General features: G+C 45.9%; 1 protein-coding gene and 1 long non-coding RNA gene across 4 annotated transcripts; one reads left to right on the forward strand and one right to left on the reverse strand.

The window, feature by feature from the left end:
• Positions 1–3105: 3105 nt before the first annotated feature.
• On the forward strand, positions 3106–27842 carry LOC128340658 (alpha-1-antiproteinase 2-like). Of its 3 annotated transcripts, none has more exons than XM_053286074.1 (6): positions 3137–3186; positions 14016–14044; positions 15266–15883; positions 20291–20558; positions 21719–21866; positions 27598–27842. In XM_053286074.1, exons 2-6 carry the CDS (start codon positions 14041–14043, stop codon positions 27787–27789), a joined length of 1230 nt encoding a protein of 409 aa, XP_053142049.1. In that variant the 5' UTR covers positions 3137–3186; positions 14016–14040; the 3' UTR covers positions 27790–27842. The 3 variants fall into 3 exon arrangements, with proteins under 3 accessions (XP_053142050.1, XP_053142049.1, XP_053142047.1); XM_053286072.1 differs by lacking the exons at positions 3137–3186; positions 14016–14044 and adding exons at positions 9990–10092; positions 11905–11988; XM_053286075.1 differs by lacking the exon at positions 14016–14044 and having other exon boundaries at positions 3106–3186.
• On the reverse strand, positions 4531–20281 carry LOC128340667 (uncharacterized). Its single transcript, XR_008313869.1, has 3 exons — positions 19171–20281; positions 17503–17606; positions 4531–6285 (listed from the first exon to the last, which is right to left on the reverse strand). It is a non-coding gene; the product is annotated as an uncharacterized LOC128340667 (long non-coding RNA).

Below are 27842 nucleotides of genomic sequence, written 5' to 3' on the forward strand. Positions count from 1 at the left end.
AGTCTGTCCTCCACTGTCTGAGGCAAAGAGACAGCGCCAAGTCCTTTAACTTCCAACACTCTAGACCATGGAGTATTATCTGTCAGCTGTCGCCAGAGTGCATGGCATCTCACAGACTTTGCATTGTGTCAATGGGGGGAATTGTTGTACAGCCATCTCTCTATCTTGGAAATGTTGACTTCTAGGCAAAGACTGAGCAAAACCGTTCATTGGTAAGTATTTGGTGCCAGGAAAAAGAACTCTGTCATGCAGATTCAGCTAGTGCAAGCCATCTGAAAGGATGACTCACCTATCCTGAATTCCTTGCATTCTAAATGAAGCCAATTGTTCTGCATTAAGCAAAGCATTTTAGACAAAAGATCATCCTTGGAAGACAGCTTCACTCTAAAAGGCACTCAACACAAACTCCAAACCAGTTATATAGATGTGGCACAATAGACCCATTTTGTCTTGAATATAGACCACACATCTGCTCAAGATACTGTTCTGGGAGATGCCTGACTATAACATTCTTCGAGTTTTTCTGATTTTGCACCCCTAATAGGAACACCTACTGTATAGGAAAAACCCTATATTCTTCATTTCAGACCATGTTTTTCAGATGTGGGAGAGAAGAGGCCAGGAAATTTAGGACCGACAAAAGGAAGTACTTTTTCACACAATGCATAATCAACCTAAGGAATTTTCTGCCACAGGATGTGGTGATGGCCACTAGCTTGAGTAGCTTTAAAGGGGGCTTTGACAAATTCATCAAATGGTCTATCAATGGCTACTAGTCTGGTAGCTATTGGCCACCTCCAGTCTTAGAGGCAAAATGCCTCTAAATGCCAGGTGCAGGGGAGTAACAGCAGGAGAGAAGCCATGCCCCCACTTCTTGCCTGTGGGCTTCTCAGAGGCATCTGGTGAGCCACTGTGTGAAACAGGATACTGGACAATAGGCCTTTGGCCTGATCTGGCAGGGCTGTTCTTATGTTCACTTTGGTCCCTTTTTTTTGTCCTGGACTCCACCCAGTCAGTTCTCTGTTATTGCACCCTCCTACTTAAACTTCCCCTCAGAAGTGCTCATATGGTTGATGCCAACTTGAGTTTCCAAGCAGTCCCCTTTCCCTCGTCCTCTCATGGAAGCTCACATGATTAAGTTTGAGATGCCCTTCCCAGTCCCCCTGGGAAACTGATATGTTCATAAGTGCTTTAGCAGCCATTAGACTTGGGCCTTAAGCACCGATCTGATCCCTTTCACAGGCTTCCCACTTTCCTGGTGTCACTCAGAAGACAACAAACTAAAGGACAGATATAAAGTAAAAGTAAAGTAGTGCCGTTGAGTCGTTGCCGCCTCCTGGTGACCACAGAGCCCTTTGGTTGTCTTTGGTAGAATACAGGAGGGGTTTACCATTGTCTTCTCCCACGCAGTATGAGATGGTGCCTTTCAGCATCTTCCTAAATCGCTGCAGACGCTGCTGCCTGATACAGGTGTTTCCCATATTCTGGGAAATATACCAGCGGGGATTCGAACCAGCAACCTCCTGCTCACTAGGCAAGTCATTTCCTCGCTGTGCCACTACAACAACAAATATTCTGAAGAAGGTGGAGGGGGCAGGGCAGGGGCCCATCTTCTCTTTTTGCCCAGGGCCTACTCCAACCTCAACCCAATTCAGACATTATGCTGTACGAGTGTACAGATGGCTGTACACCCATACATGTGCATAGCTGTACTGTGTTCATTTAAAAAGTGATCCTAGATACAGGTCCTTCAAATGCATGGTACAGATAGGAAGTGTACTTCTGTACCTGAGTTTGGCATAACATGTGAATGACTAGACCTGGGTACAGATCTGTAACCTGTGTACACTGTACACTCGTTGTATGAGTGTTGAGCACAGTGTGTGACTGGGCCTCTTGGTACACCCCTGTGGCAAGACAATGTTAGGATACCTCAGAAGAACAAAGACTAAGAGACTCAGGCGGAAGGCTTTTGGAAAGAAATAATTTTTATTTTATTTTTTTACAGTGCAGGGCACAATGTGAAAATATAGTACTTGGCAATCTCAGCGTAATCTCGGTTGCTCAGAGAGTTAAGGCAGCCCCCATGAAGAGTGAGTGAGGGGGAGAATCACCAGTCACTAGATCGTTTGATCTAGAGGCTGGTGAGCATTACAGTGTGGGGGAGGAAATGGGGGAGAGGAGAAAGAGCAAATATCAGCTTTTATACCTGTCACCTAATGGCACAGCAGGGAAGTAACTTGCCTAGGGAGCAAGAGGTTGCTGGTTCGAATCTGTGGTCGCCAGGAGTACACACCGACTCGAGGGCACAACTTTACCTTTACCTTAGTAGAAAGATGCAAGGAGAAGAGCAAAAAGCAAACTACCATCCAAGTCACGGAGCCCTTCCCTCAGGTGCCCAGGGGCATTTGTCCCCCACTTGTTCAGTTGTAGCTATTCCCCTGTCTTGCTACTGTCTTGCCTGAGGTCCATAAGTTATTGATGCAAATTTGATTTTGAGTAATTCCCCCATTTTGAGCTCAAGGAAAAGTTCTGCATGTACAGTACAAGCAAGCATGGTAACCCTGTTGCAAGCCGCTGGGTTCTAGAGAACAGGCTGCACCTTTCTCTTTTCTTTATCAATAAGCCTAAAACAGGACTCTTTGCGGGGGGGGGGTGCAGATCATACCAGGGAAAGCATTCAGTCCCCCAGCCAATCTTAGGAACTTTAAGCCCTTCTGCATATGCGCGCGCACACACACCACTTTCTGGGGTCTGAAGCACCCACTACATAAAAACCCATTTTGTGTGATTCTGCCCCCCCCCCCCCACACACACACCTTTAAAAAAAAAACTGCACTGTATGGGTTATAGTTTGTGGAAGCAGCTACTTTGGCCATAAAGATCACTCCATTATTCTAGGAAGGACACAAGTACTTATTTGCTAAAGCTCACGGTTTCATGACAATATTCAAGGCCATAACATTGATTTCTGCCCCTTACATGCCTCGGCAGCGGAAGCTGCTCCCCACGCATACCAGTGTGACCAGTGTTTGCTCTGGATGATGTCTAAAATAAATAGGCCTGGTTAATGCTTAACAGTGGGCACTGCACAATTACCATGAAGCTTTCTGTTCGGTATAAAAAGCAGAACTTAAAGAATCAGCGGCCTATTTGTAAACAGGAAACTTCTCTGGAATCATCATTGTAAGTATTCATTCGAAAATACAACTTCATTCTCATGTCTGTCTGTGCAGAGGTCTGGTAAATATGCTCTTAAGATACATGTTTTGTTGATGAGCTGAAAGTCTAGTTTAAAACTGCTCATTATATCTTGGCATTCCCCACCCTGCTAGATAAGCTAACTATTTATTTGTTGGTTTGTTTAATTTCACATATTTATATACTGCCCAAAACTCATGTTTTGGAGAGGTTTACAATAAATAGAAGGGTAGGGTTCTTAACACTAACAGTTTCCACAAAATTCCTTTGGGAGTTTTGGTAATGAACTAATTGTGATTTAAGGGTACGTCTGGACAGAGATAGGGAAAATGAGAGCCTGTCTCTGGCTTCCACATTTAGAAATGATTTCTTTGTTGTCATATTTGAAATGGGAAGGGGGTGCCATCTGGCCAGGGGGCAGAGGGGCGGGGGAAGGGTATATTATCTATGGAAAGCAGTTTCATTATTGCAAGGCATATACCATGGAGTTTATGGATAATTTAGAATTTTCTCAAAATCTATTGAAATGAAAATTGCGTTGTTTAAAAAGATTGTAAACCATGAATGTCAGAAAAACACCTAAGACCCTTGAATCTAGGGTTGTGTGTTTTGTTTTGTTTTTCTGCTTTGTTTTTGGCCTGAATCCAAAACACCCCCATTTTGTTCTTTGTTTGAAATCAGCCAATCCAAAACACCCCAATTTTGTTCTTTGTTCAAAATTGCAAAATCTGAATCCAAAGTGTTTTGGATTTTAAAAAATGTCCCCAGGGCAAAAATAGTGGGTGGGGGTGGTAGTTCCCAATGGGTGAAGCTACCACCCAAATTTCAGAGGAATTGGGCAAAGGGCTGATTTTTGGTGAATTTTTGAAGTTTAAGATTTTTCTCATAGGGAATAATGGAGGTTTCAGCAAAAGTATAGCTTCACGTCAGGGGGAAAGGAGGTGGCCCAGAGCAGAGTTGGGTGGGTGGTAGTGCCCAGTGGGGGCAAGGAAGCTGCCAGAATTATTTCAAATGAATTGGGCAGAGGGCTGATTTTTAAAGATTTAATGGAGTTTACACATCTTTAAAGTTCTTTCCCATAGGGAATGGTGGAGGTTTCAGCAGCCTCATAACTGTACTTGGGGGGAACTGGGGTGGCCCACAGCAAGTGGTGGTGTAAAACACATACCAACCACCCTCATGGGTTGCTAACCCATGGGGTACTGGGTTCTGTTGTTTCTGAGATGTGTTGAGTGCAGATTCTCTGGTAGCACATGAGAGTGGATTCATGGTTTGTCATTGAAAATCTCATATGCTACCAGAGAATCTACATTCAGAACACCTCAGAAACAACAGAAACCATCACCCCATGGGTTAGCAACCCATGGGGGTGGTTGGCACCCTATGTGCACTACACCACCACTCACTCCGGGCCACCCCAGTGCCCCCCCAGGTGGAGCTATAGGGCTGCTGAAACCTCAATTATTCCCTATGGGGGGAAATCTTAAAGACGCGTAAGCCTCAAAAATTCCTAAGGAATCAGCCCTTTGCCCTATTCCTTTGGAATCTGGGTGCACCACCCCTTGGGGCACTGACACCCAACCCACTGTTTTCCCCCTGAAGCCCCACATAAACAAGTTGAAAGAGTGAAGAGAATGATGAACAACAACAATTTGGGGGCACAGTTATTTGAGAATTTTGCAGCGGGTTTGAGCCTGTCCCTGTGGCACTAGCACAGCAGCACTACCCATTCATGGATTCAAACAATCTTTCAATAAAAATGCTCTCTCTCCATAGAACAGTGACCACAGGTCACTGGAGATAGCAAGATAGACCAATGACCTGCCTTAGTACTATGGAGCAGCTTCAAATGTTCATTTAACTGAAGTGGAGTGAGCAGCACCCCAAACAAATCTGCCTACTGTTCAGAATTGTTGAGATACATCATCACTGCATTTATGAAAGTGCAAAACCTTGGATCATGGTTACAAGAAAGAGAGAAGCAACTAAGATTCCTGAGTATGTCAGTAGATTGATGGGGGTATTCCCCCCCCCCCTTTTTTGTCTCCTGTAGTCCCATGTGGATGACATGTACCTGCAATGGCAAAAGTTGTGAACCACTGGCTTAGGCATCATGAACTACCAAATTACATTGCGGCCTAAATTACATTAGACTGCTCAACTTGGGCAACAAAACTTAGACACCACTATAACTCATAAATATCAGAAGGAAAACAAAATAGCTCTTCAAAAGACCCCTGAACAAGTCAAGAGATTCTTTCTAAACCTTTGGAAAGAAAAACCTGTGTAATTTCATAACTTTCCTAAGCAACTTCTTGAAAAGCTTCTCCACACAACTTATACCATGGCTTTTAGCAAGAGCTTCAGAACTGCATTGAGCTCCCAAAGACATTTGAGTCTTTCTGTCTCAAAATGCTGTCTCCCAAATCCCTTTGCAGGTCAGTTTGATTTCAATCAAACGGAAGGTGTTTGCTGATGAGGTAGGGTTTTTGGAAGTCAAATTGACTTTTAGAGGGATCCCTCCCACAGAACCCCTGTTTAAACTTCTTCTAAACTAAACAACACACAACTTTGTACATTCAATTAACCCAAAAATCCAGAATTCCAGAGGGAGGGAGGGAGGGAGGGAGGGAGGGAGGGTGTGTGTGTGTGTGTGTGTGTTTGTGTAAATGGCGGTTCACTCACTCGGTCTAGGGCTAGCACTGGCAGGCAGCAATTCTCTCAAGGGGGTGGGGGGGTGAAATCTTCTCAGGAGCAAAAAAAAAAGTAATGCAGCAGATAAATTGATTAATCCATTCCAGGCTGGCACACTTCTTCGACATTCTCAAAGCAAGCAGCTCAGGGTATTGTGTTGGCAATGGCTACTCTCAGGTTACTCAGAATTCCTTAGTACACAATTCATTACATTGCAATACAATACATTCTTAACTAAATCACTCATGCTCTACAGGGAAGCACTGCCGCTTTTTGCATATCTTATCTTCTGATAATCCTTTTGAAACACTCAATGCCTCAGCTGGAGTGGAGAGGAGAGTCAGAGAAGTCAATTTCATGCAATGCTGAAACGGAGGTCAGAATTTTTTTCTGAAGAACAAAACATTTGGTTAGAATCAGGGTCATTTCGATTTGGAAACAAAAATCTCCATTTTTAATTCTTGATTTCATTTCGATTACAAAACCTCCAAAATTGACATTTTCAGCCACAAAACGTTTTGTACCCAAATCAAAATGTACAAGCCTACTTGAATCTTATGACTGTTGTTGGTGTCTATTTTTTCTTTTCTTTTTTAAGATTGTGGGTCCTTTTGGGACAGTGAATCATAGTCTTTTCCTAAGTAAACTGCTTTGAGAATGTTTGTTGAAAATCAGTATATAAATATTCATAGTCACAGTCTTATTAAGGTTTTTAATGGAACAGTACCCCTAAAACACTCCTGACAGAAACTCTGGAGAACTGCTACTATTCAGTGATGATAATGTTTACCTAGATGGACCAGCGGTCTGATTCCATATATGTAAATTCATAAGTCACAGAGGGCAGACTGGTGCTCACTCACAAGTAGGATTTACATGGATGGTGCCTTATACAGAGTCAGACCTTTGGTCCATTTAGCACAATATTGTCTACACTGACTGGCAGTGGTTCTCCAGGATTTCAGACAGGGGTCTTTCCCAGCCCTACTTGGAAGTGCCCAGGTTTGAACTTGGGACCTTCTGCACGCAGTACAAAAAGCATCTTCTTTCATAAAGTGCTTCCTCTCTTGCCCTTGCAGTGTTTTATTGCCTGTGATATACTCTGGGAAGTGAAGCATTTACAGTGCGTGGGGAGCATCAGCAAGAAGAGACTGAGGAGTTTTATTTTATTTTATTTTACTTTATTTTACTTTATTAAAATATTTCTACCCCACTTCTCAGATAATATATTCAGAAACTATCTATATATATAATTCTCCTGGGTGTGCCAGGGAAAATGTGTCCCGGCAGCCAAGCTGACTGGCTGAGCTGCGGAGGCGCCTGATTGGCTGGCACAGTGTACCCAGGAGAATTTGACCAGCGGTGGGCCAGGCTGCAGGTGGCGATGGTGGCCGCAGGCCCAGCCCAGCCACGGAGGTGAGGCGGTGGGCCTGGCCGCAGCAGCGGGACTCGGCCGGAGCAGTGGGACTCAGCTGGCAGCCTGGGCAAGAAGGTGGGGGAGAGGAGGCTGGCCGCAGAGTCCAGCAAGCGGCGGCAATGGGCCTAGCAGGCCCAGCTGCAAAGGCAGCACTCAGCCCGGTGGCGGGCCCAGCCGTGGAGGCAGCTCACGGCCAGGCAGCGGAACCGGCCGCCGAGGCCAGACGCCCGTGGGAGGCTGGGGTGAGAGGGAATCGGGCCGCTGGAATTCCGTGTTCGCCACCCAGGAAGAGGTACTGTGAAATGAAATGTGGGGGGAGGGGAGGGGGAGAGAAAGAGAGCGGGAGGAGGGAGAGGGGAGGGAAAGAGAGTGGTTCAGGGGGGAAGGCAAGAAAGAGTGGGGCGGGGAGGGGGAGCGCAAAAGGGAGGGGAGGGGAGGGCAAAAAGGAGGGGGAAGGGGAGGGCAAAAAGGAGGGGGAAGGGCAGGGTACGAGAGTGGAGGAGGGGAGAGGGGAAGGGCAGGAGAGGACCAGGGGGAGGGGGAGGGAGGGCAAGAGAGAGTGGGGCAGGAGGGTGAGAGAGGGTAGGAGGGGGAGGGAGGGCAAGAGAGAGTGGGAGGGGAGGGGGCAAGAGAGAGGGGAGGGGTGAGAGAGAGGGGAGGGGTGAGAGGGAGGGGAGGGGAGGGGAAAGAGAGAGTGGTGAGAGAGGAAGGGGAAGAGAGGCAAGAGAGTGGGGCAGAAGGGAGGGAGGGGGATACAGCCAGCCCCAAAAAGAGCACAGATGCTCTGTGCGGGTTGGCTAGTAATCATAATAAAATCACATGAGAATTCAAATGAGTGACATACAGCACAAGGATGCACTGGTGCAGCAAGAGAACAGCCTAAAAGAACTTGCCAACTAACTGCACCAGTGCAGTGGGGAAGCGGATATTTTTGTCACCCTCTCCTTCCCCAGAAAGTTGTCTGTGCCACCCAAGAATATGCCCCTGAGCATTGCACAGCCCTCAGGGATGTATTTTTGGGGGGCATGGGGGAGGAAGGGGAGGGTGTCAAAAAATTGCAGCTTCTCTGCTGCACTGGTGCAGTTAGTTGGGAAGTTCTGTTAGGTTGGTAATTGGTAATTGCTGTACCAATTAGGGGTGTGCAATTTGGGTTTTTGGTGATTTGGTTCGGGACCCGAACCGAATCACCCCTGTTCTGTTCTGTGCCCGAATCTGGGCTACCCGAATCACCCCTGATTCGGATAATAAAAAACGGGTCCCAGGGGCAAAATAGTGGGGTGTGGTGGTAGTGCCCAATGGTTGGAGGCTACCACCCAAATTTCAGGGGAATTGGGCAAAGGGCTGATTTTGGGGGAATTTTTGAAGTTTTAGTGTCTTTGGGGCAGTTCAGGGGCATAGCGTGGGATCTGGGCAAAAAGAGTGCAGTGGTGTGGTAGTGCCTAATGGGAGGAAGCTACCACCCCAATTTCAGAGTGATTGGGCAGAGGGCTGATTTTTGGGGAATTGTTGAAGTTTACGCATCTTTAAGGTTTTCCCCATAGAGAAGCATTGAGGTGTCAGCAAATGTATAGCTTCACGCGGGGGGCAAAGGGGTGGCCTAGAGCAGTGTGGGGTTGGTGGTAGTGCCAGGTAGGGTCAAGGAAGCTACCTGTATTTTTTCAAAGGATTTGGGCAGAGGGCTGATTTTGGGGGAATTGTTAAAGTTTACGCGTCTTTAAGGTTTTTCCTCATAGGGTATACATGGAGCTTTCAGAAGCCCCATAACTGCACTTGGGGGGTGCCGGGGTGGCCCAGAGCGAGTGGTAGTGTAGTGCACATAGGGTGCCAACCACCCCCATGGGTTTCTAACCCATGGGGTACAGGGTTCTGTTGTTTCAGAGGTATTCTGAGTGTGGATTCTATGATAGCTAATGAGATTTTCAATGAAACACCATGAATCCACTCTAATTTGCTATCATAGAATCCACACTCAGAATACCTCTGAAACAACAGAACCCTGTACCCCATGGGTACTCGCTCTGGGCCACCCCAGACATCGGGGGTGATTCGGTTCGGACCCGAATCACCTGAAATTGCTCGTTTCGGGCACAGATCGATCTGTGCCCAAAATTTTTTGCACAACCCTAGTACCAATGCATTCTTGTTCAGTATGACAGCCAATAAAACCAGTGAAAGGGATTTTTATTTTTTTACTGCCACTTAAACATCATTGGGGTGCTTGATGATTGGACAGAGGCACCATGACTAAGAAGTTCCTGCTCCACATTGCCATCAACTGCAGTTCAGAAGCTAGGCACTTCGAACAGGATCTCCAAAGTCTGCAATAACTAAGCAAGCCCATATAGGAGCAATAAGGTCCTTCAGGAACCCCACGTCCAGGCTGTATAGGGCTTTAAAGCTACAGCTAAAAGCTGAACTGCACCTGAAAACACATGAGTAACCATTTCAGCTCTTTTAATTACCTATGTTAGTTAATAGCCCTGCTGCTCATGGTTAAAAACTGTGATGGTATGTGAGTGACATTAAATTAATATATAGCAGCCTAAAACATGAATTGCCCCTCTGGCCAGCAGGTGGAGCTGTGACCTACCACTGTTAGTGGATGGGTTATCTGCTGGTTAGGATTGTTTTTTGGTTCTAGTCCTTTACTCTAGTCTGATGGCTGTGGGCCATCTCCAGTCTCAGAGGCACAATGCCTCTCAATACCAATTGCAGGGGAGCAACAGCAGGAGAGGGGGCATGCGCATACCTCTTGCCTGGGGACTCACCAGAGGCATCTGGTGGGCCACTATGTGAAACAGGATGCTGTGCTAGATAGGCCTTGTGCCTGATCCAGCAGGGCTGTTCTTATGTTCTTATGTACTTCCTCCTGTATGCTTTCATGTTTTGTTATAATCTGCAGTTGTCCCTCTTCCCTTCACCACAGTGAACAGTATTGTTTGCAGTTGCTTGGAACAGTAATGCTTTCTAAAGAAACAACTAGCTTTGTGTGACTGGCTGATTTGTTAACTGTGGTAATAGGCTAGTCCAAGTTCCTCCTCCCCAGCACCCAGAAGTGCAGGTTCCCACCTAAGCACTTGAGGAGTCGTTCCCCCCTATTATATTGAATTCCCTGCTATTGAACCTAATAATCCATATCTCTCCCCCACTTAAAAAATATCTTTCTTCTCCCCACACACACACACAAAATAAAGTAAATAAAAGCTCCCTGCCAGGACCTGAGGTGTAGGGGTATGCAATTCAATTTGAAGTTGAATCAATTCACGTCAAATCAGGACAATTTGAAGATTCGACCTTGAATCAAATCACTCTCAAAATAAAGGGCCCAATTCAGGGTTGACGTGAATCACCCCCCATTCGACACGAATTAATTTGGGTGATTCAAATGCCATTTTGAGACCCATTTTGCTGGGAAAATGGGCCTCAAAAATGACACTTTTTCCCCAGGAGAGCTGGACTACCAATTGGGGTTGGCAGGTAGACCAGTCCTCCAAGGCTGGAGCCTTAAATACTAAAGTAGAATTGATGTGAATTCAGTTCGTCCCTGGGTCCGCCTTAAGCCAATCAAACAGTGGGAATCAATTAGAGGCTTGGTTTAATGCTCTGCAGAAGCAGGTAGACAATGGGGCTCACGTTCCACATTGAATACAAATTGGTTATAGGTGCATCTTACATTTATACAGACAATCTGAATGATGCTGACATAGTATACGTGGCAGTAAAATGGTGGACTAAGTATCTAGTACGCATGCGAATGATTCATTGTTCATCTGGTGATCACTCCTTATTTGGTTACATCCTGTTTTATTAACTTGTCAGCAAAGAACAATGAGAATCTTGTGAGAACCAAGTTTCATAGATACGTTTTAGTGGAGAGAGATAATGACATTGGCCATGAGCTTGGCTGGGGTTACTTTAAGTTAGAATTAGCAAATTTTCTAAGCAAATTTGGAGATGCTTTGGTATTCTAAGTAAAATGGAGTTACTTTGGTTTTTTAAAACACATCAGAATGAAAGTATGTACAAAATTCCACAGGGATCCTTTTTTCCTAAAGGTAATGATCAACATAGTCTAACTGTTGTTTTGGTGATGAAAAACTAAAGCCCCCGGCGGACATGATGTACAACGGCACGTTGGCTTAAGGAGGGCTGCTGATCCACAGGGAACTTCTAGCATCCCTGCAGAGACAGCCCATTGCACTCCTGAGCAAGTGCAGGGTGGGAGAGGGGAGCAATATTTCCTTCTCTTCCCTCCCTCAAAAGTCCTTTCCACTTGCACAAATATGTTCCTGAGGGTTGCACAGCCCCCAGGCACATATTTGTGCAGATGGACAGGGCTTCTGGAGGGAGGGGAGAGAAGTGAAAATTGCTCTCCACTGTCCTTCTGCACACCCGATGCTAGAGGCTATCTGCAGACCCAAAGCCCTTTTAAAGCCAACCTAATGCTGCACATCATGCTGGCCAACTACTCTTTTTTTGTAAATTGGATAATATTAATAAAATAATAAAGACATAGAATTGAATAATATAGAAAGAATAACAAATGAAAGTAGAATTCTTAAACTCCTTAAGTCATCCTGATTTATGTCCAGGGTCTGACCAGCTGATGGGCTTGGCTGATGTCTACACAGTGAATTTGCTCACAAGAGCCTGCTTTTTCCTAAAGTACTATAATTGTAAGTGTCTCTTTAAATTACCCAAATGGCACGCATAGTGCAGCTCAGTGGCACCAGGCGGTCTGTCCAAAGTTGCCCCTGTATTTCCAAGAGCAATGTCATGAACTTTGGGACTTTCAAAGTCCCAAAGCAAACTGAACTTTTCATTTCCTACTACAAACATTTGTGTTTGCACCTGAGGGAACAAAGTTTGGATTTGATTAACTAGCTTTTAAGAAAAAAAAGCAAACTACTGTGACAAGTTTGTTTAGATTAAATGGCTTGAAGAAAAATTTCATCATGTTGCCTTTAAACTGAACAAATCAGCTAACCCAAAGGGGATCACCTTGTGAACAGTTTCAGTTGGGGTGGCTGATGCTCTCCCATGAAAGGAGGTGAGAAATGCATTGATTTAGATGGATTCTGTGCGATAAACACACATATATCTAAAACCCTTCTGTGTATCTTTGTTTCAACTGATGTTTTACAAGTCATAGTGGCTGACATCCAGAGCAGGAAATCAGCAAAAACACAGGAAGCATCCAATTAAAAAGCAATAGGAAAGGCCGAGTATTAGGATGCTTGAAATCTTGTAAGAGCTTCTTTATTGATATAGTCATAATGTGCCCAATGTGTTTCAGCTATAAGCTTTCTGCGGGGGCATTTGTCCAATAATCTTATAAGATATCTCCATTTATGAGATCACTATTTAAAAAGAGGACTGCTTCTTCACTCTAGTCTCTACTAAGAAAGCTTATAGCTGAAAAGTGTTGGACTCATTTTGACTACATCAAAAAAGAAGCTTGAACACAATTTCCAGCATCCTAAGTATCGGTCTTTCCTATTGCTTTTTGACATCCAGAGCTGCCTAATGTGGGCATTCCAAACATCCCCAGTTTCCCTTGCTCCTAAACACAGGAGGTCTTCCACTTTTCTACAGAAGCACAAATACTTTTCAAAGTTAGCCAGAGTTCTGGAAGTGCTCTATTTAGACAGGACTGGAGGAAAAACAGGAAGGTAGCACCAAAACCTGATCCAGAGAAGAAATAATAGTAGATTGGTGCAGGCAAATATGCAGGGGCGTAACTATAATAGGGCAAGGGGAGACAGTTGTCTGGGGCCCACTGCCTTGGCCCCCCCCGAGGCAAATCACATGACTGACTCCCCCAGCCGCACACCCACCCGGGCTTCCTTCAGTTGTGTTCATCCTCCAAAATTGATGTGAGTGTTAAGACCTGGAGCTACCAGAACAGCATGTCTTTCTCCAGTAACATTAAATGACTTGCATCATCCACAATTTACAAAACCTTTTAAAAAATAATTTAGGATGATGTTCTATTGTGGCACATAGGTTATATTTTACTATGCTTTTTGTTACCACTCTTCAGCCTCATTTAAGATTTGTTTACTTCATGAGCTGAGCTTAAGTGATGGGGGGGGCTCATTTTAAAATCTTGTCTCTGGGCCCACTCCAACCTTGCTACGCCCCTGCAAATATGCATGTGTTGATTAATCCTAATGCTTCAAGCTATATACTCATCACCAGGAGACTACGAAATAAAATTAAAAGAAAGAAAGATAAACAAAGGACACTACAGCAACTAAACAGCAGATATAATAAATAGGGAGGGATAGTTAAGGGATAATGCAGAAAACCAGATGCTGGCACACACAATGACTATTTTCATAAATACTATGCAAACCATCTATAAGAACCTTCAATAAAGGAATATATTAAAGGAATTTTTAAAAAAATGATAAAAGAAAGATTTAGAAAGATTAATACGCCACATGAGATAAAATACCGGAAAAGATGAGTTGGATTCTTTGTTTGTACTTTACAGACAATACTAAAGTAATACCATACAAAACATCTATCAAGATACAACATACAATTTAAACTCAAGGTAAACTCCTAAAATAGAATTGTGTTTTTTAAAATACACCATTAAAATAAAACAGCGTTCTGTAATAAATGCATATTTGTCTGCACCAACTTATAATTCTTCCTTTTTTGCCTCTATGTTTTTGGATTTCTGATCATCAAGCAACATATTAGAGCACTTCTGGAGCATGGGTGAGCGCCAAGTGTATTTGCAGTCTTGTGAAAGAGCACAAGACTGTGAGCAGTGCGCTGATGTTTGAAGCATCCATGTTAGGCTGTTCTGGATGTCAGCCAGTAGTCTCAATCACTTCTGCATGTTTAAATCTCCCATCTGTGCACATGGTTAAATCTCCATTCTCATGGGCCACAGCAACATCTCACTTATGCTAACAATTAATGCTTAAGGAGTCAGTAAGCATTATTCCCATTTTATGAACAGAAGCAAGCCCTATTTACACAGAGCGAGTCTGTTCAATGCACATGCAGTCTGTCTTTGTACAATGTGTGCACATCTGTATGCATGCACTGTTATTCACATGTTCTGTTCAATGAACATACAGCAGTGCACTTCTCATCTGCACTCTGCATTTGAGGGGACCTGTACCAAGGCTCACTTTTAAAATGAACACATGAACAGTCATTCACGCACAAAAATGTACATGTGGGCAGACACCTGCATGCATATACAACGTAATGTCTGACTTGGGATGCTGAGAGACACTTTGCTCAGGATCAACAAGGAAGTTTATGGCTAAGCCATACAAGCCTGCAGCACGAACCATATAGGAACATAGGAAGCTGCCATATACTGAGTCAGACCATTGGTCCATCTAGCTCAGTATTGTCTTCACAGATTGGCAGCGGCTTCTCCAAGATTTCAGGGAACAGTTTTTCTCAGCCCTATCTTGGGGATGTCACAGAGGGAACTTGGAACCTTCTGCATGCAGACATGCAGTTGCTCTTCTCAGAGCAGCCCCATCCCCTAAGGCGAACCCTAAGGGGGACATCTGACAGTGCTCACATGTAGTCTCCCATTCAAATGCAAGCTGGGGTGGACCCTGGTTTGTACATGAGGCTCATGACATTTCTTGGTCCCTGCTCCAAGATATGCTATACTACAGTTGGCTGTGGATCACATGCACACTAATGTACAACCAAGCGGTACAACCTATAATGCAGATAGGCACAGTTCATGGAGTTAATTTCTACACTGTGCTGGGATCAGAGTCAGCAAAGTGCAATCCCATGCTACAGCTTTCTTGATTGAAGTTTGATAATAACCCATGCCATGCTCTTTCTGCTGTATTTTATGCTAAGCTTTCAGGAACCCAGGGTGTCCATGAGACTTTAAACGTCAGCAACACTCTTTACTACCAAATATTTTATAATACGTCCCTCTACTTTAATTTGCAGGTTCATCGACAAGAAGAATGAATCCTGCCATCTATCTGTGTTTGATATTGGTTGGCCTTTCTACTGTCACCCATGGCCACCATGTCACAGAGCGACAGAACAGCACTGCCCCTCACAAGCTATCTGCAACTATTCTTAAATTTGGATTTCAGTTATATCAGCATTTTTCTTCTGCATCACCTAACAAGAATGTTTTCTTTTCACCCATCAGTATTACTTCCCCCTTAGTACTGCTATCACTGGGGGCAAAATCTGACACCCACACCCAGCTTCTAGAAGGCCTTGGCTTCAACCTGACCCAAATCCAGGAGAAGGAGATTCATGATGGGCTTCATGATACCTTCGCTGTGCTGACTCGCTCAGACAATCTGGACAAAATTGATATAGGACAGGCCCTGTTTTTAAAGGATGAGCTAAACCCACTGCAGACCTTTTTGCATGATGTCAAAGAGCACTTTGAAGCAGATGTGTTCCGTGCGAAATTCCAGGAGCCCCATGAAGCTGAGAAACAGATAAATGATTATGTCAAGAATAAAACCCATGGGATGATTGAGGAATTAGTCAAGGGTCTCGACCAAGAAACTGTTCTAGTTATAGTTAGCTATATAGTCTTTAAAGGTAAGCCGTGAGAGACTGGAGTGGGTGAGTGGGATTCCTACAATGATAGAGTTGTGCCAAGAGGTTAACTGAACAGATATTTCTTGCCCCAAAATCTTTCTAGCCATGGTTCTTTTCAAGAAGAAGAGAATCATTGTATGTTAGAGCTGGAAGGGACCATGAGGTCCCACCATGGAAACTATGGGGTCCTTCTGTCCAAATTTAGCCTAAATCTGCTTCTGTGTAATTCCAACTCATTGGTTTTAGGCCTGCCCTCAGCAGCAACAGAGAACAAGTCCACTCCTTGTTTTATATGGCAGCTCTTTAGATATTTGAAGATGGCTATCAAATATCTTTGATATTTTGAAGATGGCTATCTCCCTTTAACCTTTTGTTCTACTACTGTTGCTGCTGCTGCAAATATTTACATACAGCTCTAAAAAAAAAAAAATCTCATATCAGTTTACCTAGAGAACTAATAATACTGTATTTACCCAAATACAAGAAAACGTTGAATAATTTAAGGTGAGCCCCTTGAAAAATAGAGGTTTAATACAGGTTATACCCTTATTTGCCCAAAAGGAAGAGGACTCGGAATTTAAGATGACCCCCTGGTTTCTAACATGAAAGAACTTGGAGGGGGCGGGGGGATCTCATCTTCAATTCAGGTAAATAAGTAAATACATAAAGATGGCTCCCTGTTCCAAAAGGGCTTACAATGTAAAAAGAGACATAAGGTTAGCACCAGCAACAACCAGCAAAAGGATACTGTGCTGGGATAGGATAGGGACATTTGCTCTCCCCCTGCTAAGTATAAGAGAATCACCACTTTGTAAAGGTTCTCTTTGCTCAGCAAACATACTCAGTTCCTTCAAATGTTCCTCAAATTGGTTTCCAGACCCCTCACCCTCTGAGTCATCCTCCTCTGAACCCCTTAGAGTTTATCAATGACCTTCTGAAAATGAGGGGCCCAGACAGGGGCGTAGCAAGGTTGGAGTGGGCCCAGAGACAAGATTTTAAAATGGGACCCCGCTCACTGAAGTTTAGCTCATGAAGTAAAGAAATCTTAAATGAGGCTGAATAGTGGTAACAAAAAGCATAGTAAAAATTTGTGTGTGTGTGTATCCATATCCTATTTGCCACAATAGAACATCATCCTAAATTATTTTGTGTATGATGCAAGTCATTTAATGGTACTAGAGAAAGACATGCTGTTCTGGTAGCTCCAGGTCTTAACACTCACTTCAATTTCGTAGGATGAATACAACTGAAGGAAGCCCGGGCAGGTGTGCGGCTGGGGGACTCAGTCATGTGACTCACCTCTGGGGGGAGCCCCCAAGGCAGACTCTCCCCTTGTCCTAGTATAGTTATGCCCCAGGTCCCAGAATTGACTAGGGGTGTGCACAAAACCGCCTGGCCTGGTTTGGTTGGAGTTTGAACTGGAGCCTAGCCAGACCGGGCCCATTTAGTCCCCCACCCAATCAACACACCACCACCACCCTGGTTTGGTTCAGTTGAGGGGGGTTAAAAAATATTTTTAACTCCCCCTCCCCACGGGGGGCTCTTCTGACATGGTGGTGCGATCCATAGAGGTTCTCTCCTTCCCCCACCCCACCAGCCTTCCCTTATGCACAAATCACCCAGTCTGGGCGGTCTTCGGTCCTCTCCAGGCCTATTCCTTGCCACAGTGGCCATTTTGGAGGCTGCCACGCATGTGCAGTATGACCCTGCATGGTCTTAAAATCTAAAAAGAAGAAGAAGGATTAATTAACGGCTCAATAAACCCCTGAACTGGGGTGTGTGTTTAGTCCAGGGATGAGCTGAACTGGGGGTGGTTCGGCTCGACCCTGAACCTTCAAACTGAACTGGTTTGATATTGAACCGGTTTGGATTTGAAGCTGTTTGCATACCCGTAGAATTGACATGGTATTTAAAGTGAGGTCCAACCAGCACAGAATAGCATGTCCACAATGGTCAGCCCATGAAGAGCTGAGTAAATCTAATCTCTCATTCCATTCATTGAGAAGTAGCCTGTGATCTGTCAGCGCAGTGATGCTGCCAGATGACCACTTCCCCAAGCATTCAGCTGCAAAATGGCACCATTCAACACATATTTCAGCCTATTGATGAGGTTGTGGAAACTAGCCCTGAGAGATGGCTTTTAAACTCACAGGTGGACATCACTATATATGATACAGCTATTCATGGTTCCGTATATCCAGGGGTGTCACCTGTCCTCATTATCCGTGGATAAAAAAGAGTTTAAACCCATGTATCCACAGTTTCAGGATGGCCAGAAATGACCTCGGAAGTCACTTCCAGCCGCCATTTTGTCAAGAGGAGCCATTTTGTGGATCATTTGGTCAGAAAAGGAGCATTTTCCTGCAATTTTTGTGGAGAAATGGAGAATTTGGGACTTGGGTGGCATTCCTGGACAGCTGGAAACCCATGGAGCATGGTAGGGAAATTTGTTCACACACACACACACACACACACACACACACACACACACACACACACTTTTTTAACATTTTCAGGCCAATTTTCCAACCTCCAGGAACCTAACCCCCCCCCCCCCATCCCATTGACATAATGCCCCATTATCCATCGTTCCATTACTTGAGGTTTTAGAGGAGAACAGAATCCCCGTGGATAACAGGGTCCACCTGTATATGACTTTTGTCAACAAAAAGCACACATTTAGCAAGACTTAAACAAAGTACGATGTAATATCTCAGAGAATCAGTTTCTGGTCCTTGTGTTAATGCTAGTACAGGATCCCCCTTAATCCAGCACAAACCTGTGCTGGTTTTCTGCACTCACCCAGTCATCACTGATGAAGGTATACTAGAATCGGCATGGTCTATAGATGGGGAGTTATTCTCATTATCCAAACTAGACAAGACATGATTGGATTTCCCAATGGTCCTATTTCCCCCCCTTAAAAACAGCCACATAGGGACCAAACTGGTTCCCGCAGTTCAAAAATCCTCACATGTGGCCATGGGCTGCCTGCACACAATAGTAAGGGCTGGAAATTCAAAATTCAGGAGGGGGAAAATGAAGAGTATTCCAGGGTTTATCCCAATCTACCTAACCTGTAGCGTGATAGAAAGCCACAGTGAGAGAAACCTCTACCACTAACCCATGGAACCATCCCCAAACATATTCAGGTTTTAGTGCAGGATCTAACCAAGTTTTGAATAAGAATTGTGCTAACATACAAACCATCCTGGGGGGGTCATAAACATTTTCTCAGCACTGCATATGTTGTTTGTGCCCATGTATTTTTTTGTGCAGAAACTAACCTGTTCATCCTGAGTAGAGAGCAGAAGGCTATATAATCTCTTGTCCTTGAAGAGTGGGGAGTTCTTTTAGGAGGTGAGGTGAGGTAGTCGCCTCAGGTGGCAGAGTACTGGGCACCAGCAGGGCGGCAAGAAGACAGCTGCCATTACTTGCAGCTGCCATTGGAGGAGTTCTTGGTGACCAATCTGAGCCTTGTAAGCGTTGCCTCACACTCCTTGCAAAGGTTCCAAGAATCACAAGGAGAGAAGAGGAGGCTGCTGTCAACCTCCCCTCTTACTCATCCTCCACACCACCTTCAAAGCTTACAAGGGGCAGTTCCTTGTAAGGGCTGCCCCCTACCAGTGTCATGCAGCAAGAGCATTTTACATCTCGCCTCAGGCACCACAATAGCTTGAGCCTTCCTTGTTGAACAGGCCGTGAGCCTCTCCTCATGAGCACTGAGAATGGCTAAAGGGTGGGCTGTGGGGAAGGCTGGTTAAATGTACCTTCCCTGCAGATGAGCAGTTCTTCCTTGGGTGGGCAGATCACCCATCCAGACAAGCACAGGCTCCTGCTAGTAGCTCTGAGGGTTGGGGTGCATTGCCTTGCAATGCACATTGGGGCACATTCCCTCACAAGACCAGGAGAGCTGGTCTTGTGGTAGCAAGCATGACTTGTCCCCTTAGGTGAGAGAGACTCCTGCCAGCAACCTTGGAGAAGCCGCTGCCAGTCAGTGTAGACAATACTGAGCTAGATGGACCAATGGTCTGACTCAGTATATGGCAGTTTCCTATGTTCCTATGTTCCACTCCACCCCACTGGAGCTCCAGTCATGTACAACTTACGTGCACAGTGTGTTGTGGGGATCCCCCCCTTCCCTTCCCATGGCCGCAAGCAGCCACGGCTGACACGCGATCAGATAAACAGGGTTAGGGAAGCACTTGCTCTCCTAACTCCATTGAGAAGGATGGCTCCACACGTGGGTTTGCTGCCATGGTGCTGCCGGGATTAGGTGCAATCCCAGTGGTTCACACACCCGTGCAAACCAGGCTGGGCTTCCTTAGCACGGTTTTGCATGCACAGGTGAAAAGCCTCTGTATGATGTCTCCAAAATATGACTGTGGTCCCCTCTTTTCTCCTAAGGTGACTGGAAGTTTCCTTTCGACCCAGAGTCGACAAGAGAAGATGACTTCTTTGTGGATAGTACAACCACCGTCAGAGTCCCAATGATGCACAGGCTAGGCTGGTTTCACTACTATTTTGATAGTGACCTGTCTTGCACGGTGTTACAAATGGACTATAATGGTACTGCCACTGCATTCTTTGTTCTGCCAGAAAAAGGAAAAATGCATCAGTTGGAGGCAGCACTCTCAGCAGAAACAGCAACAAAATGGGCAGAAAATATCAGACGGTAATCTTTGTGCTACCTCTTGCGTATATATTTTTACAGATAATCGATAATGACTTTTAAAAAGCTATCTTGAATTGCCATTAGTGGCTCATCCTAACAAGATGAGGCCCAGCTGCCACTAGTTTCTGGGAGCTCCATCTGCTGCTCTCTCTCCCATCCTGCCCCATCCTGGCATTAATGAGAGCCACGCTGCCTCCTGACTGGCCATTCGTCAGGTAGAGCTCTGTGGGGCTGATGACCAGCCTGTGCAGCTCTACCTGATGAATGGCCAGTCTGGAGGTAGTATGGTTCTCATTAATGCCAGGAAGGGCAGGACGGGAGAGAGAGAAACAATTGGAGCTGCCGGAAACTAGAGGCAGCTGCATCTCATTTGACACCCCTGGCTCATTAAGACAAGCCACTACTTTGAATTACTCTACCAGTCAGATGACTGGTAGACCAACAAACAGACCAACAAATGGATTGGTAGACCAACAAACGGAAGTACTTTTTCACACAACACATAATCCACTTGTGGAGTTGGATGGAAATCGTTGCTCTCCGCCTGCTAAATGAAGAGAACCACCACCTTAAAAGATGACTCTCTGCTCAATCAGCAGGAGTTCGAGATGCATGTTTTTGTTTTGTTCGAACCCCTGGATCGGTTTGAATATGAGCCAAACTGGGGGGTATGTTCAGGGGGAGGGGGCTGAACATGCCCAGTTCCATTTGAATCCAGTTCAGACTCGAACCAACCCAGGCTTACCGGTTTCATGCACACCCCTAGATCTGGGCACAGCTGCTGGGTAGGAGGGAGCCTTCCAACACAGCTGCTGCTTAGCAGACAATCACTGCTGGTGCCCAGCGCATCACTCACTCAGTCCCCAGCGCATCACTCACAGTTGCAGTCATTTGTCTGAAAACACAAACATTGTAAACATGATGGCAAGTGCTCCCATCATAAGCGGGTCTGATTATCATGGAAGCACCCATCATCATAATTACATTGCTCATCTCTTCAGATCACTGTGAGAAGTGCCCTGGGGGACTTTACAGAATGTCTGAATAGGGCTACTGAGTACTAATGATAAGCTATTTCTTACATATCCATGAGATGTTATTTTAGTTTTCAGCCAATAATTTAAGTAAATAATTCGAGTACTTTCTTTATGTTTCTTAAGCGGCACTGCAAGCGTGTTCTTTCCGAAGTTTACTATTTCCACCACTTCTCACCTAAAAGAAGCTCTCATCAAATTGGGCATTGATATCTTCTCCAACCAAGTTGACCTGTCTGGAATCACTGGGAAGCCTGACCTGAAAGTGTCAAAAGTAAGTCAGAAAAAAAATTATTCCTATTATTTGTAAAGTTTCATTTTAGCCAGGGTCGCGATGCCATGACCGTCTTGTATTTAAGCATGGTGAATTATCTAAGCATTGCCCTTTCCAGTACAGTTCAGAGTCCAGAATCCCTCCACCTCCTCCTCCTCCTCCTCCTCCTCCTCCTCTGCTCTTGATTAGGAGAAGGAACTCCTCTGCAGGCCTGTGTTAGGAGTCCTGCTAAAAACCTGTATTTATATATTTAATTATTTATTTCTTCACTCATTCATTTATGACATTCAATATACCACCCACTCCGAAGACTCTGGACAGTGCACAACAATATGCAAGCAGGCAACATTAAAAATTACATTACATTAATAATTAAAAATTGTTTTTTTAAAAAAACTAAAGTAACTATCAAAGAACAGAAAAATGAACCACAGGGCAAAAGCCTGGCAAAAAAGAGAAGTCTTCAATAGCGATTTGAAGATCGGTAAGGAAGGGGCTAGCTGGATTTGTAGGGAGAGAGAGTTCCAAAGGAGCAGGGCAGCAACCGAAAAGACCCTTTCACGGGTCCTAGAGCCCCAAACATCTCGGAAATCGGGACCGACAGAAGGGCCATCTGAGATGATCTAACTGGACGGGATGTAACTGGATGGGAGAGGCAAGTCTGTAGTTAGACAGGCGCCTGGCCCCGCAACGCTTGACGGTCAGAACCAGGACCTTAGATTGAGCTCGGAAGTGAATAGGCAACCAGTGCAATGACTGTAGGAGAGGTGTTACCCTGTCATATTTTCTGGCACCTATGAGTAGGCGAGCCACTGCATTCTGGACCCGCTGCAGCTTCCTGATCGTTCTCAAAGGTAACCCTAGATAGAGAGCGTTACAATAATCTAAACGGGAGATAACAAGGGCACGGGTCACTGTCATTAATGCCTGCCAATCAAGGTAAGGGCATAATTGGTAAAGCAGATGAAGCTGGGCAAAAGCACTTCTGGCCACAGCTTCCACCTGCTGCTCAAGCAAGAGGCGCGAATCCAAAAGGACCCCCAAATCATGGGGGTATATATTACCTAAATACCAACATTGTCTGGTGCCTTAATTCAGTAGTCAAAATGCAACAGATCACATTCATGCATGATATACGATGTCCTCCTATTCCCTTGGCAGCTCCAAAGACACTCCAGCTTCCTTGCCTGTTGGCAACCACCCACATTATGCCCTGACGGGAATAAGGGATTTTCAGGGCAAAACTAGATGTGACTTTAAAACAGAGTATTTGGTTGTTGCTCGGTGCTAGAGTATCTGTTTTGCATGCAGAAGGTCCCACTGAGAACAAGGTAAGAAGGAAGAAAACACCTGGCCAGCAAGGAAGCCAGCCAGGAAATGAACTCAGGAGTATTGGATTAGCCCTTCTGGGTTCTGGCGATGTAAAGGGCATGGCCAGCACCCGGTAGGGATGTGCAAACAGGTTTGGGGGTTTGAGGTTTGAGGTTTTGGTTCAGGGGTTCGGCGGTTCGGCCCTTGGACCAACACCCACCCACCCACCCCGGTTCAGTCTGGACCCGGAACAAACCTCCCCCGAAGTTCGGGAGTTCACAGACCACAAATGTTTTTAAAAATACCTTCTACTCCCCTTGGGGGAGTTACTGGAAGTGGCGGGGTGGTTCCGCGGAGGTTCCCTCTCCAGCCTTCTAAATCACCCCCTCGCCCCATTTCGGGTGCTCTTCAGATGGTTTTCAGCCTTCACACAGCAGCCTGGCGGCCATGTTGGTGCCTGGCCGCCTATGCACATGGCCTCTGCATGGCCCAGTCCACGCAGAGGCCATGTGTGCAGGCACCCAGCCCCCAATGTGGCCATTGGCCACTGGGTGAAGGCCGAAAACTAGCTGATGAGTGCCCAAAACGGAGCGAGGGCTGATTTAGGCCAGCAGTGGGAGGGGAACCTCTGCAGACCCCCCTGTCACCTCCAGGAACTCCCTCAAGGGGAGTGGAAGGTTAAAAAAAAATTTTTTTTAATTGCAGTCCACAAACCCCCCAAACCCAAACCAAAGGGGGGGGGAGCTCAAGGGAGTGCCAGACCAAACTGGCCCAGTTGGGTTCGAGGCCACTTTGGGCCAGCTGGTTTTGTGCACACCCCTAGCACCCGGAAGGGCCAGTCTGGCCTTCCTGCATTCGTCCTCTGAGTGAGGGAGAGAACAAAGAGAACATTCAGCCCACGTTGTTGTCTGCTGGAGAATGAACTCATTCACTGCATGGGCCCTTCCAGGTGCTGGCCACACTCCCTGCATGTGATGTCACATGCAGGGGGCATGGCTGGTGCATGCAAGGGGCCACCAGGGAGAAGGCCAAACATGAGCCCACTCTTCCCTAGCTATGCACTTGCAGTCGATAACTTGCGTATGACACAGAGATCCATAGCTCTAAAAGAGAGGTGTGAGTGCTGCGTGATAGTCATTTCAAAGTACACATGCCCAGCTTTTGGAGGAGGAGCTGGTCTGTGCTACTAAACAGTGCATGATCACACTAGTAATAATACTTTCATCATTCCCAAATTGTAATTACCGTCACAACTGTAATTATGCACTGTTAAGTAGCCTCGGAGCAGCCCCACCTCAGTGAGCTGCATAGGCATTCTTTGGAGTGGCTCACAAGCAGTGCACTTTCTCTTAGAGCTATAAATCTCGGCATAGTACATAAAGCCACTGTAGACAATACTGCGCTAGATGGCCCAATGGTCTAACTTGGTATGAGGCAGCTTCCTTTCCAAGTAGGTTATTTAGTACCGAACTATTTACAATAGTTTGTGTTGTTCCCAGCCTGCTCATTACTCTTTTATTTATTTATTTAGTTAGTTAGTTAGTTAGTCATATTTTTATACTGCCTGATACGTATATCTCTAGGCGATGTACACAATTTAAAACATTTAAAAGACACAAATTAAAATACATGACCATAAGAACAATGGAATAAAACTAGCTGACCCCACACAGAGCATCTGTGCAGTGGTGTACTGAGCCTGTGACATCCCCCGCAGCTCGCTCTCCCCCCGCAGCTCGCTCACTCGCTCTCCCCCCCGCAGCTTGCTCTCCCCCCGCGCTCACTCACTCTCCCCCCACAGCTCGCTCGCTTGCTCTCCTCCCGCAGCTCGCTCTCCCCCCGCAGCTCGCTCACTCGCTCTCCCCCCCGCAGCTCACTCGCTCTCTCACCCCCTGCAGCTAGCTAGTTCGCTCCCCCCCCCCCGCAGCTCTCCCCACTGGGCGGGCCAGGGCCAGACCATCACACCACTGCCTCCCACCTTCTCCTCCTGGCTGGTAGGGCTTTGCCCGCTGTCTGCCCACCTCCTCACCACCACCACCACCATTTCTCCTCGCCACAGCCTCCTCTTCCTGGCTGGCGGGGCTTCGCCCGCCGTCCACCCACCTCTTCTGGCCGGAAGGGCTTCACCTGCCAGCCCTCCACCTCTGCATCCTGACCGCTGCCATTATATCTCTCCGCTTCAATGCTGTAACTCTTGCAAGCTCTAGAGCACCTGCACGTTAGTACTTGATTGCTCTCCTCACCTCAGAGATCTCCCCACCCTCACCTGAGCTGCACTCCTGCTCCTCCTCCATCCCGTTGCTTCCATCCTCCTCACCCTTCTTGGTCATGGCTGCAGCATTGCTGCTGCCTATTGGCCAAGCTGCAGCCCCCTATCCCCAGAGACCTCCTCACCCGAGCCCCGCTCCTGCTCCTCCCTTCAGGAGCAGCAGCAGTGGTTGACTGGGCCATTCCTGTTCCCCTCAGGCTGCTGACAGGCCCAGGCCCATCCCTTGCCTGACGGCCTCCCTCTTACAATGGCCTCAGTAGCCCCAAACAGCAGCAGTGGTTGCCTGGACCCTTCCTTGCTGCCAGTGCCGGCATGGCCACTCATTCCCCTCAGGCTGCTGACAGGCTCAGGCCCGTCCCTTGCCCTTCCTTCTGTCTCTCTTCCCCCCCCCCCTCTTTTTCTCTTTCTCTCTCCTCCACTCGCTCTTCTCCACCCTTTCTTCCCCCTCCCTTCATGTTTTTTCTTCCTCCCTCCCTGAGCTAACAGATTTTGTTCATTTACACAACGGCATCCCCCTTCTCCTGAAGGGGCTCTTTCCTCCCTCACGAACTGTTTTTTTGCAGACCCCTGCCTGCTATCCTTTTATATCAAGAACATCTTCCGACCAATAACAGCTTCATTCCAACTGACCTTAACCATCACAGGCCCCACCTCCTTTTCTGCATAGGGTATCCCCATTGCCCAATCACCATGGTGCTTCTGCTCTCACAGGCTCCTTCTCCCTGTCTGCATATGGAATCCTCACTGCCCAATCAGGTGCTTCTGCTTGCAAACTCTGCAAATGGAATCCCCACTACCCAATCAGGTGCTTCTGCTAGCAAACTCAGCCAATCACCTCCTTCCTACCACGTAGCTACGCATGGCCCGTCTACAAGAAATAAGTATATCGATTATTAAAGCAAGTTTTTAAAATTATTAAAATTAATTCTAATTAAAAGCCAGAGGGAACAGGAGGGTCTTGAGGTTCTTCTTGAAGACAAACAGAGAAGGAGATGCTCTTATTTCAGCAAAAAGCTTATTCCAAAGCTTTTGTTACCCTTGAGCTTTCCCACATACAGGTAGTAGGCTTTACCACAGGTTTACTGAGAGGCTTTACTGCTAGTTCAAAGTTGCTAAAAAAAAAAAAAACCTGACGCAAAAAATGTTCATGGAGGATGTTCATGGAGGATGGGTCTGTCAATTGCTACTAGTCCTGATGGCTATAGGCTCCCTCCAGGCTCAGAGGCAGGAGGCCTCTTAACACCAGTTGCAGGGTAGCAACAGCAGGAGAAGGCGCATGTTCGCATCTCCTGCTTGTGGGTTTCCCAGAAGGATCTGGCAGGCCACTGTGGAAAACAGGGTGCTGGACTAGATAGAGCTTGGGCTTGATCCAGCAAGGTACGCCTTATGTTATTACAGAGGCAGATTAACGTAGTAGCAAATGTAGCATTTGCTACGGGCCCCGCGTTTTCGAGGGCCATGCACGCCCGGCTTCCAACTGGAAATTAAAGTTAAAACTTTACCTGTTTTATTTGCTCCATGTTAGCTTAAATATCCCTTTTCTGCTAAATGTGCCTTTTAAGAGACGGCCCAGTACAGCATCTGTCCAGTGGCTGTTGCTGGTGCCTACCACATTTTTCTTTTTAGAGTGTGAGCCCTTTGGAGACAGAGAATCACTTATCCACTCTTTATTTTTCTATGTAAACCACTTTGAGAATTTGGATTGAAAAACGGTATATAAATTTCACTGTTGTTGTAGTAAGTGTGTTTGTGGCTTGATCTCCCATACTCCAAAATATAGCAAATGAAAAAACTGAATTGCTTTACTATGCAAGTAAATGTTTTAACATTTATGCGCATTTTTTTAAATTTAGGCCCCCTTTATAACATATACTATAGGCCCTGCACTAGCGTAATCTGGCCCTGGTTATTTAGGGCTCTGCAGGACAATGGGTTCAATGGGTTACTGCTGAGTAATCATACTTAAGATTATGGCCTTTGATTGGCTGTGATTTTTATTTTGTTCATGGACATCAGACAAAATCACTGATCAATGACAGATTGTCAGCGGTGAAGGCAATATCGCTGTTTGCAAAGTGAAACCTTCACTCACCTTCACTCAGGAGACGCAGTTCTCCACAAACTCTGGTTCTTTGCTTTCTTTCTTCTCAGGTTACCCATAAGGCTGTGCTAACCATTAATGAAAGAGGTACCGAGGCAGCAGCTGCCACAGCTGTCGAAGCCATTCCCATGTCCTTGCCTCCAACCATTTCTTACAACAGTCCTTTTCTGGTGATGATTTATGAGAAAAACACCAAGACAACAGCCTTTCTTGGCAAGATTGTAAACCCAAAGGAGTCCTAAAGTTCAATAAATTCTGAATGTAGCTCCAGAATAAAGCATCTTTGCAGCCTGAA

This window comes from Hemicordylus capensis, chromosome 1 (genome assembly GCF_027244095.1).
Source record: "Hemicordylus capensis ecotype Gifberg chromosome 1, rHemCap1.1.pri, whole genome shotgun sequence".
NCBI lineage: Eukaryota > Metazoa > Chordata > Lepidosauria > Squamata > Cordylidae > Hemicordylus > Hemicordylus capensis.

Bases quoted from the DNA above. Each gene is read 5' to 3' on its own strand.
- LOC128340658 (XM_053286072.1), top strand. From the start codon at position 10,005: ATGCCTCTCAATACCAATTGCAGGGGAGCAACAGCAGGAGAGGGGGCA. The intron at 11,989-15,265 runs GTAAGTGTCTCT...TTTAATTTGCAG, and splicing joins TTTCCTAAAGTACTATAATT to GTTCATCGACAAGAAGAATG. The intron at 20,559-21,718 runs GTAATCTTTGTG...ATGTTTCTTAAG, and splicing joins TGGGCAGAAAATATCAGACG to CGGCACTGCAAGCGTGTTCT.